Source organism: Palaemon carinicauda, chromosome 20 (assembly GCF_036898095.1).
Source record: "Palaemon carinicauda isolate YSFRI2023 chromosome 20, ASM3689809v2, whole genome shotgun sequence".
NCBI classification, from domain to species: Eukaryota; Metazoa; Arthropoda; class Malacostraca; order Decapoda; family Palaemonidae; genus Palaemon; species Palaemon carinicauda.
This window is the reverse complement of record NC_090744.1, coordinates 831,610-843,514: the sequence shown is the minus strand read 5'-3', so window position 1 is coordinate 843,514 and position 11,905 is coordinate 831,610. Positions and strand designations below refer to the sequence as shown.

The window sequence follows — 11,905 nt, the reverse complement described above, 5'->3', positions numbered from 1 at the left end:
GGAAATACTACTGATACAGTTTGGTTATTCCTTAATGTCTGTCATCTTATGTATTTTTGTATAATATTCGTTTTTTTTTTTATACATTTATTACCTCCGCCAACGAAGTTGGAAGGTTATGTTTGTGTGTGGGTTTGTTTGTGAAGAGCTTCCTGGCCATAATTTTTTTCGTAGAATAAAATAAATTTGCAGTGATTAACTGTTATGTAAAAAACTGGAAATGATTAAATTTTGGAAGGTCAAGGTCAAAGGTCAAGCAAAACTTCAAATTCACGTAATCAGCCATAAGTTTGGACATCGTTGTCACAGAGACTTCAAACTTTTTTTTTTTTTTTTTTTTACTTTTATTAAGAAAATATACAGTTTACAAGTTCATTTTTACAAATACATATTTATATAAACATATAATTTATATTTTGATATTGGTTTTTCTGATGTTTATAATTCATCATTAGCATATACTAACATTAGTCATATTAATATTTACATAACATAAAGACAAGCTGATAATGCAATAAATCAAGATTACTATATTTTATATATTTTAAACTTCAATTATCATTAAGGAATTTCTCACACTAATTTACTCATTTTTATCCAAATTAACATATTCTTTTGTAAAATGTAAAAGACATTTATCCTCTAGTGACTTGAACAATATAAATCTTGTCTTGAATATTCTACTTTTAATAAAGGAGATCATACTTAACTCATCTGCTGAGGGCATTACCTTATGAAGGTACCAGATCCCAATTATAAATTCACTTATTAATAACATTGCTGTGTTTCTGTCTCTTTTAGAATAGGCCTGAAAATCCAGTTTTAAAACCTTTAGAAAGCTTTGTGTGTGTATTTTACAAACCTTGTTCAAAAATGTTTTAATCCAATTCACAACTGTTCCTCTAAATCTACAAAAATATACTAAATGCATAATTGTTTCAGGCTCTCCACAATTGCCACACAAATAACTGTCCGTAATTTTCATCATAAATAACCTATCCTTTGTAGCTAAGACTTCGTGGCTGTATTTAAACAATATTTCTCTATTTACTGGATCAATCCACTTGTTATTCAAATTTTCCCATATTATATTCCAGTTAAACAATGGATAACTTTCTTCAATACTTGGCAGAACTGATTCACCTCTCAGCATGTGAGAGTAAATGTGTTTTAATTTCAGCAAAGGATAGGTCTTTACATTTATTACAGAGTGAAATATCGTCATTATTTTGTCATAATATGGAGTGCTAAAAATGGTAGATTCACTAAATCTGTTAAAATCAACAAGATAAGAAAGCCTCAGCTTACAATAATATGCAGCTATTTCACATCCCATTAATCTATTGACAATACTTTTGTAAAAACTGTTGAAAAGCATACAATTGGCTTTCACAGTTAGATTTACTATACCACATCCACCTTGACTCTTTAGAAGATACATAGTTTTCCTTTTAATAGGTTGATAATTCCCATTCCAGAGATATTTGAAGGTACACTTTTCTATGTACTTACCAATATCAGCTGGAATGGGAAATACCTGAGACACATACCATGCCTTTGATAATACATTTACATTAATTATTACACTCTTTTGAAATAAAGTTAGTCTTCGTTTATAAAGTGGCCCTATCATTTTTGAAATATTATCCTTGATATTTTCCCAGTTCACCCTTACAGATAGTTCATAATCATTATTATGGATTATACCTAGGATTTTAAAACTGCCTTGTTTCACTTCTATCCCTGTTTCTGGCCATTCGAGTTTGTCTTTCCACGAGCCAATTCCCACAATGTAAGTTTTCTTTTTATTAAGTTTCGCTCCACTTGCCTTTTCGTACTCATTAATAACCCGTGAAGTTTCCTCAATACCTTCCAACTTATTGACAATAATAGTGCTATCATCTGCAAAGCCAACCACTACAGTTTTTAACCCATTCGGAAGATCTGGAGAAAAAGTTCCCAACCTAACCTTCAGCATTCTATACAATGGTTCTTGAGCTATAACAAATAAAATCATCGATAATGGACAACCCTGTCGAACAGACTTGCCTATTAGAAAAGGGTCAGATATATGGCCATTTGTAGATATACAGCTTTTGGCATCCTTATAAAGCATCCTAATCAAGTTTACAAATTCTAAAGAAAATCCAAGTTTGTATAACGTTCCGAATAGAAAGTCCAGATTTACCATATCGAATGCTTTATACTGTGGAGGATTTATTTTTGCTTTATTTTTATTTCTGTTTTGCCAAATCCTGTGTGTGTGTGAGAGAGAGAGAGAGAGAGAGAGAGAGAGAGAGAGAGAGAGAGAGAGAGAGAGAGAGAGAGAGAGAGAGAGATATTGTGTTAGCGAGCGAAAGTAGTTAGTGTAACGATCGTTTGTGGTGAGGAAGACTGTTGGTATAAATGAGATTGTTTGTTTACATTTTTAGTAAGGTTACGACAGTGGTGAATGTTTCGGAGCGAATGCTTTTTTATTTGACTGCAGCATAAGGCAGTTGTGTGAGAGCTGGATTACATTTATATTTTTCTGACCAGCGTGGAAGTGGTTTTTGATTTTCAAAGTAAGTACAGTTTTGTTTATCTTTGCTTGTCGTGATTGTGAATGATAGGAACAATTTATTATTTATCTTTGATTATAGTGCGATAGTTCAGTTAGCTAGAAGTGTTCGTAAGTGTTTTTCTTTTTTATTTTGGCAGGCTGCGATTCCTCCTTTGGAGTGACTAAATTTCTAGAAAGTGGATTACTGTTGATGACCTGGCCTGGAACTGATCATATTTAGACTGCTTTTTTTTTGGATTAACGATTGTCGATGACCTGGCCTGTTTACTTTGATTGCTGCTATTGATGATGATAATGATGATAAGGATGATGACGATGATGATTACGACCCCGATTAGGGAGGCAGTGGTGGCAACTTGCCATACAGTTTAACCTGTTAATCACAGATTGAGGGTTGTGCCGTGAAAGACAGTTCGGCAGTTTGTGAACGACTGTGTTGCAAATAATATATATGAGCATACAAATTTTGGTGTTGAACTCGTAATATATGTGTTTTGTGTTTTCATGTTTGGGTTGCGGTTAGTTTTAAGTTTCGTTAGGATTTATTGGATTGCGGAAAGGTTTTTTTTGTTAATTATATATTTAGTTTTATTTATCTTAGTGTTAAGTTTTGATTAGTTTAAAGTGTTAAGTTTTGATTGGTTTAAAGTATTTATTTTGAATGTTGATGGTTTATGATTTATTTTAAGGTTTAAGAATTATAGTTTTAAGGTTATGTTTTGTTTTGTTTTGTCCTTTTGTCCAAGAGTCTGGTTGTAGATTACGTAAGGGGAAAGTTTGTTTTGTGGAGACCATTGTCAGTAAGAGTGATTCAAGGGTGTGGGGCTTGTTTTTTAAACATCCCGCCACATTATTTTGGCGCCCGAACAGGGACTGCTGAGGCGGGACTGATAGCTGGACTCTTGGACGAAGGACTGATAGGATAAGATATTAGATATAAGGTTGATGAAAAATGGAAGAGCAGAACAAGTTACTGAAGGAGGAATTGCGGCTGAGTAAGGAGCGTGAGGAGAGGTTGCTAATAGAGAATGAGAGGTTGAACTGGGAGAATGCGGCGATGCAGAAGGAGCTTAGGGAGTTAAAGGGGACAGTAGAGAGAGTGGAAGAATGTGTTGAGATGAGGATGCGAGAGAATGAAGAACGAATGGAGAAACGAATGGAAGATATGATGGGGCAAGTCATGGGGATGATGAAAACTATAATGGGTGAAGGTGCAGTCGGAGGAGTGTCCTCAGCTTCGGGTAATGGGTTGGTAGTGAAAGAGAAGGTTAAGGTAGGTGATAATGGGAAAGGAAGTGATAGTGATAGTAGTAATAGTGATGGTGATATTGAAGATAAGGGAATTAGGCATAGTAAGGATGAACAGAAAGGGAAGAGGAAAGATGAAAGGAAAGGTAAAAGTGATGTGAAGAAAGGGAAGAAAAAGTATCAGGCTGATAGCAAGGACGATCGTGAATGGGTGAAAGTGGTAAGTAAGAAAAAGGGTAAGAAAGGAATGGTTAAGGATAGGAATTTAAGTGTGGAAGTGGATTCATTGTATTCAAATGACGAAGAAGGTAACAAGGGAGTAGACAGTGATGATAGCAGTGAGAATGAACGTGATGTGTGTAAGACTGTGTTTATGAGAGAGGTACCTCGGTGTGAAAGGTTCAATGAGCATAGCAGTAGGGACGTATATGATTTTTTCAAGGAGTATGAGAGGTATTGTCAGGATAAGTATGGTGATAGTAAAAGAGTTTGGGCTAGGGAGTTAGGAGAATATTTGACTGGGTATTTGTTGACGATGTATGGAGTGATAATGAGTGTAGGGGACGTTGATTATGAAAGTGTGAAACAGAGAATAATTGAGCAGGTAAAACGTATGAAAGTGAGTGTTAAGTATAAGCGTAAGAATGATTTTGATGAAGCACGGATGAATGCAGGAGAAGCGATATCAATGTACGTATGTAGGTTGGAAACTTTAGCTAGGAAGAAGTATGGGGATGAAGGTATAAATGAGAATAAGGAGTTAATGAGGAAGTTTTTGGCAACAGTACCTGAGAATGTGTGTGAATTTATTAATTTGAAACGCAAGGAGAAAATGAGGTGGACGCAAGAGAGATTGACATGGGATGATATACTAGAGATAGTTGAGGATTATGAGTTAGATAGGTGCATGAAAGAAAGTAAATCTGTGAGTGTAAGAACTGGAATGGAAGAAAGTGTAATAGAATTTGGTAGTTATCAGGATGCAATTTTGAGAGGACCAATGAGGGTAGCTGATAATGTAGTAGATAGGAGTGTTAGGGCGAGTAATGTGGGAATACCTGTAAGGACAAATGAAGGATTTAGGCAGGGTAATTGGCGCAATAGGGATAGGAGTGTTAGTGCGCATCGAGGTATGTCAGATAGTCGTGTCCGTAATGAAAAGTGTTATAGGTGTGGAAAGGAAGGTCATAAGAAGAATGAATGTAGATGGGCATTAGGAGCATGTTTCGGGTGTGGAGAGACAGGGCATCGTATTAGCGACTGTAAGAAAGAGAAAGTGATTAAGTGTTATCGGTGTGGTATGACTGGGCACGTAGCAAGTGGATGTAGGAGTAATCGTATGAATGTGATTTGTGGTAATTGTGGTAAGGATGGTCATTATGCTAGAATGTGCAAGGAGCCGCGGGGTAAGTGTACTGAATGTGGTGCAGATGGGCATGTAGCTAGGGTATGTAGGAAGAAGGGAATAAGTCAGCCAGGATGTTCGGGAAACTAGAGTGTAAGAGGGTTCAGCTGGGTGAGTCCTCCTGTGTGTGTGGAAGGAATAAGATCAATGTTTGTGAGAATGGGATGAGTAATTGGTTGGAAATGAGCAAGTATGAACCTAGTATGCATGAGAAATTAGGGCTGGAAAATAAACAATTAGTGTTAGTTGAATATAGGAAAAAGAGGCGTTTGAAAGTTTTAAGTGAGGAGAAAGTGCAAGGGAAATTTATAGGAATAGGTAAGAATACGAATAAGTATGACAAGGGTGTAAATGTGCAAGTGAGTGTGGAGGATAAATGTATTAATACAGATGAATCATGGCTGAGTATGAATGATACCTATAGTGTGTGTGGCTTTTCCTTAGGTGATGTAAAAGAAAGGATGACGAATGCGAGAGTGAGAGATAGGAGAATGATTAGTAGTATGAATGAATCTTTTACTAAAGTTGAGAATGTTTTTGATGAAATGGATGAACTGTTTACAGAAATGAGTGTAATTATAGGGCCAGATGAGAACGAGGTAGATATGATTGTACATGATATATTAGATGATAGGGATTTAGATAAGAATAGTGTTAATGTAGCTAATGATTGTGATAAGGAAGAAGTGAATGAGAGAGTATATGGAGGCCCAGTTACTCGGAGTAGAGGTCCCGTTCCCGACTGCGACTGGGTTATGAAAAAAATAATGTAAGTGTTGTGTGAGAAGGATTTGGCAAAGTAAGGGGGGAGGAATGTGGAGGATTTATTTTTGCTTTATTTTTATTTCTGTTTTGCCAAATCCTGTGTGTGTGTGAGAGAGAGAGAGAGAGAGAGAGAGAGAGAGAGAGAGAGAGAGAGAGAGAGAGAGAGAGAGAGAGAGAGAGAGAGATATTGTGTTAGCGAGCGAAAGTAGTTAGTGTAACGATCGTTTGTGGTGAGGAAGACTGTTGGTATAAATGAGATTGTTTGTTTACATTTTTAGTAAGGTTACGACAGTGGTGAATGTTTCGGAGCGAATGCTTTTTTATTTGACTGCAGCATAAGGCAGTTGTGTGAGAGCTGGATTACATTTATATTTTTCTGACCAGCGTGGAAGTGGTTTTTGATTTTCAAAGTAAGTACAGTTTTGTTTATCTTTGCTTGTCGTGATTGTGAATGATAGGAACAATTTATTATTTATCTTTGATTATAGTGCGATAGTTCAGTTAGCTAGAAGTGTTCGTAAGTGTTTTTCTTTTTTATTTTGGCAGGCTGCGATTCCTCCTTTGGAGTGACTAAATTTCTAGAAAGTGGATTACTGTTGATGACCTGGCCTGGAACTGATCATATTTAGACTGCTTTTTTTTTGGATTAACGATTGTCGATGACCTGGCCTGTTTACTTTGATTGCTGCTATTGATGATGATAATGATGATAAGGATGATGACGATGATGATTACGACCCCGATTAGGGAGGCAGTGGTGGCAACTTGCCATACAGTTTAACCTGTTAATCACAGATTGAGGGTTGTGCCGTGAAAGACAGTTCGGCAGTTTGTGAACGACTGTGTTGCAAATAATATATATGAGCATACAAATTTTGGTGTTGAACTCGTAATATATGTGTTTTGTGTTTTCATGTTTGGGTTGCGGTTAGTTTTAAGTTTCGTTAGGATTTATTGGATTGCGGAAAGGTTTTTTTTGTTAATTATATATTTAGTTTTATTTATCTTAGTGTTAAGTTTTGATTAGTTTAAAGTGTTAAGTTTTGATTGGTTTAAAGTATTTATTTTGAATGTTGATGGTTTATGATTTATTTTAAGGTTTAAGAATTATAGTTTTAAGGTTATGTTTTGTTTTGTTTTGTCCTTTTGTCCAAGAGTCTGGTTGTAGATTACGTAAGGGGAAAGTTTGTTTTGTGGAGACCATTGTAAGTAAGTAAGATTCAAGGGTGTGGGGGTTGTTTTTGCAACATCCCGCCACAATACCAATCAAGATTAATCAGGGCAGCTTTCTTGTTTTCATTTTTTTGGAAGTATATTAAATCTCTTAGCAAGGTGTTACAGTTAATAATTGACCTTCCTGGGACAGCACAAAACTGTTCCTCTGATACGAAAAGAGATATCACTGATTTTAACCTGTTTGCTAAAACCTTCGCTATAATCTTATAATCTACATTTAGCATAGTTATGGGCCTCCAGTTATTAAGATTACACTTATCTCCATTTTTTGGTAAAAGTTTAATGACACCTTTATTTGAGTCTTTCCACATTTTAAAATTAGTAAATGAGAATTTCAGTACTTTCATAAGTTCGTTTTTTACAATGCTCCACATAGTTTTGTAGAATTCGACGGCTAATCCATCAACACCAGGACATTTCCCATTTTTCATTCCTGATATAGCTTCCCAAACTTCTTTCTCTGTTAATTCAGCCTTCAGGTTTAAGTTCATATCATCATCTATGACACTGTTCATATTTTCAAGAAATTTATATTTCAAATCAAAATCTATAGATTGTTTTTTATACAAATTTTCATAAAATTCTAATACATACCTTTGTATAGACTTTGTGTCTGTTACATATGCACCCTCTTTTACACACAATTTATCGATACTTGTTTTTACATTCTTTTCTTTTCCAAGTAAATATGCAGATATTTTTTCCCCATACATTCTTTCATCAATTCTAGCTCTTACATTGACCCCTTCACATATCTCATTTTCAATTACATTTATTCTGTCTTTAAGTTCCTCTATTTTGTAAAAGTTATTACAGTTTTCAGAATGGATCCAATAATTCCGCCTTAATTCTGCTTTCAGCAGATTCAGTAAGCCAAATCTCTCCTGATTTATTGTCTTTGAAACTTTAACAAAAAAGAGTCTAAGCTGATCTTTTGCATAAATCCACCAGTCTAAAATAGAATGAAACTGTACATCACCCATCTTTCTTTTCAAATAGCTCCAAAATTGAACAAAGTTTTCTATCACTACTGTATTTTTCAGAATACTTGTATTTAATTTCCAGTATCCCTTACCAAAGCTAATATCATTGTCCATCTTAATCTTAACCGTAACAGAATTATGATCAGACCAGCTTAATGGAATATTTTCAGATTCACTTATATTATTCTTCAGATCTCTAACGTATATGCGATCAATCCTAGAACCATACTTATGCCTAACATACGTATATTCAATCAAATGGTTTTTCAAGAGCCACACATCTTTAAGTTGTAAATCATTTTTTAATCTTTGAAGAGCTGTTGAAATTATATGATTATCAGGATTAGAGCAATCTCTTTTGCTCGTTACGCTGTTCCAATCCCCACCTATAATCAAGTTTCGTAAATTGTCTCTCATGTAATATAACAAAACATTTAAAAACAGTTCCTCTCTTTCCTTTTTCTTATTTGTCCCTGAAGGGGCATACACATTTATTAATAGAAAATCTGTTCCTTGATATGTACATTTTACACTGATTATTTGGCCCTTTACATCCATCTCCTGATTCAGAACCTTCACTCTCGACTTTTTATTGAAGAGGATAGCAGTACCTCCCTTCAACAAGACAGTTGGATTCAATATTATATCGCAATGCTTTTCAACATACTCAAGTTGCGAAATATCTTTGACATTGTGTTCTTGCACAAATATTACATCCAAATGATAAAAGTACATAAAATCAATCAATTTACTTTGCTTATAAGACATACATAATCCATTAACATTAACAGTTGCTAAATTTAAGTAAGTGAAGGTTACAAATATAAGAAAGAAAATCTAAATCATTCATCCAATTTGAAACGTTTATTCACTGGCAATCGATTCATCTCGTCTTCAGAACTACTTTTAGGTTCATCAAACACTGATGTATCTTCGCCCATGTTCGACTCGGAAAGCACACCATTATCCTTTGTTAGCCTCAGACGAATGCCTTTGCTTGGTTCGTCACTAATTGTAGCTTGCCACATTTCGGCGTCACTTGTGTTACCAAGGTTGAAAACACTGTCTATTGTAGTTTCCCCACCACAGTCCACATTATTCTCTTCATTATCTTCACATTCCTGAATTTCACTTATCACCTCTTCGATTGAATCCTCCTTATTTTGTACGACACATAATTGAACGTCCATTTCCTTTCCAATGTCTGTCTCGTCTGCGTGGATTTCTGCTTCAACTGTCGAAATAACGAGTCCTTCGTCAGGTGATGCGGGAATTTCCACAAGCCTTCCAGCTCCTTCCTCATCTTGTCTTTCGTTGTCCGTTTCCACTTCGTCCATTCGTCCATCGCCAGTCCTCGTCGCGGTGGTCGTTCTGATGCTTTCATGGCCCAAGCCCGAATTATCGTTCCTTACTTCTAGCCCCTTTCTCTCTTTTCCATTCGCCGATTTGGCTCCACCTCCATTCTCATCTTCCCTTCCATTATTGTTCGCGCTGGATGAACTACTCTTTCCATTCTTAGGTATTTCAGGGAAATCTCCCTCATTAATAATGTAATTACTCTCACTAATATTCAAAATGCAGTCCTTTACTAGATGACCCTCTTTCCCACATTTGTAACATGTTCTACTCTGTCCACTATATAAGAAGGTTAAATTATAGCCACCAATATAAATTGATGAAGGGATGTTTTCTTTAACTCTCATCTTTGCTGTGCGAACGCCATTGAATAAACCCTCAAAGGGCCCAACTGCAAATTTGTTATGCCTTAAGTGCTCTACCTTTCCATACCTATTCAAAATATCTATTATCACTTTATCATCCATCTCGAACGGTGCGTTCCTTATCGATACATACGAAACTTGTGAACTTAAATTTATAACTTTCACAGAGTCTGTTTCACTTAACTTTATAACTTTATCCTCGAAATTCTTCAAAACATCGGCAAATACATTTGCAGAGATTAGCTTTACCACAATCTTATTTCTATTTATATTCTGAACACCTTTCATGTCACTAATTCCTAATTTCATATGATTAAACAACACATTACTAACACTTTCCATGGTCACATAAGGCGCTGTAAAATGCAGGCCAAAGGAGTCTTTCCTCCTGAGAGCATGTTGTGTATTATAAGCCATCTTAACTAACCTGTTTTTATGTTTTGATTAACTGCCAGTTCTGTGTTTCTTGGAAACGGAGGGAGAGCGGGAGGGAGACACTACGAGCCCCTAACCCCCGAGGCAAGTCGCCTCAGGGCATACTCGTTCACCGGCCAAGAAGCTGGTTCGCCAGGTGTGTAATCAAAAGTAAATTTGCCTAAATTACAACACTGTCTTGGCACATATAACACTAAAAACACACCGCTAGTATCACATCACTTTAATACACTGCTGGAACAGTAGAAAAACGAGAAAGAGCCCATGGTATAATCTCAAAGTTGAGAAAGACAGGGGCACTTGAAAACACGTCTTCCTTCTTTGCCCGACCAAAGTGAAGTCCCCAGACTTCAAACTTGGTTCATATTTGAGTGTATGAAAATCCACGCCAATTAATACATGTTAAGGTCAAAGGTCAAGGTAAAGCACAGAGGCGAGAAATAAGTGTTTCATTGTAAGTATTAATATTCAAAACAGTTATAAGTTTAATACTTTTCTTGGCGTCATTCAACTATCTCTTGTTTGACCCTTATCCTGAGAATGGTGTTAAAAGTATTGTCTTACATAAATAATTTTTGAGTTTGTTTTTATGTGTGTGCGTTCGTGTCTGCGTGCCTGTATCAGTGGCATCAATGTGTTTCCTATAAGAATTCTTGTATTTTCTCAGATTCTCGGGTGTAGGGCTGTGGTTACAGAAACTTAATTTTTCTTTTCATTTATTCTGTTACTACAGCTGTGTTTCGACAAAAATATGTCTTTAGCAAGTGATTACTGATTAAGATATATATATATATATATATATATATATATATATATATATATATATATATATATATATATATATATATATATATATATATATATATATCTACTGTATATGTATATGTATATATACATATATATATGTATATGATTCACTGTAATTACATCGCCGTAATTTCATCGCGGTAATTACATCGCATGGGAATTACATGTGATGCATTTTCACCGCATTAAAAATACATAGCAATATATCACATCGTCTGTAATTTCATCGTCTTGAATCTTTAAAGATTATAAATTTTTAGTTGTTTTATGCTTTTCCAGATTGTCTTTATATTAACCATGAACATTTTTTATTCTAAAAGGGAAAAATAAATATATAGTATTAATAGGGTTTTAAATAAGCTTTTAATTTTTTTTGTTCGGCTTCGGGAATTATTAGCTGTTTGTCGCTAGTCTTATTTTAAATAGATGATAATTGCCCAGTAGATTCTCTTGTAAACTTTTTAAAGAAAATAGATGTATTTTACAAATTATAGTTGCTTTTATGGTTTTATGATAGTATATTTTTAAAGCAGCACTTATTAAAAAAAGTACTTCAAGCACAAAAGTCATTCTAAAAACAAAGCAAAGTAAAATAAACACACCATTTTGAAAACAAAAAATCTGACAAAAGGTCTTCTTTGTACTCAAAACGACAAGTTATGAGTGATTCCTCTTAGATAATCCAATAGTTCGCAATTTTCAAAATCATTGACTATTCTTTGAATTCTTAATGCTGTATCCT

General features: G+C 35.0%; 1 protein-coding gene across 1 annotated transcript; it reads left to right on the top strand.

Annotated features, from left to right (window-relative positions):
- Positions 1–4,126: 4,126 nt before the first annotated feature.
- On the top strand, positions 4,127–7,226 carry LOC137660131 (zinc finger CCHC domain-containing protein 7-like). The gene is made up of 2 exons (XM_068394843.1): positions 4,127–6,391; positions 6,528–7,226. Exon 1 carries the CDS (start codon positions 4,185–4,187, stop codon positions 5,304–5,306), a length of 1,122 nt encoding a protein of 373 aa, XP_068250944.1. The 5' UTR covers positions 4,127–4,184; the 3' UTR covers positions 5,307–6,391; positions 6,528–7,226.
- The last annotated feature ends 4,679 nt before the right edge of the window (positions 7,227–11,905 follow it).

What these genes read in the sequence shown, in the direction of transcription:
- LOC137660131 (XM_068394843.1), top strand. Translation starts at nt 4,185, where the DNA reads ATGAGAGAGGTACCTCGGTGTGAAAGGTTCAATGAGCATAGCAGTAGG.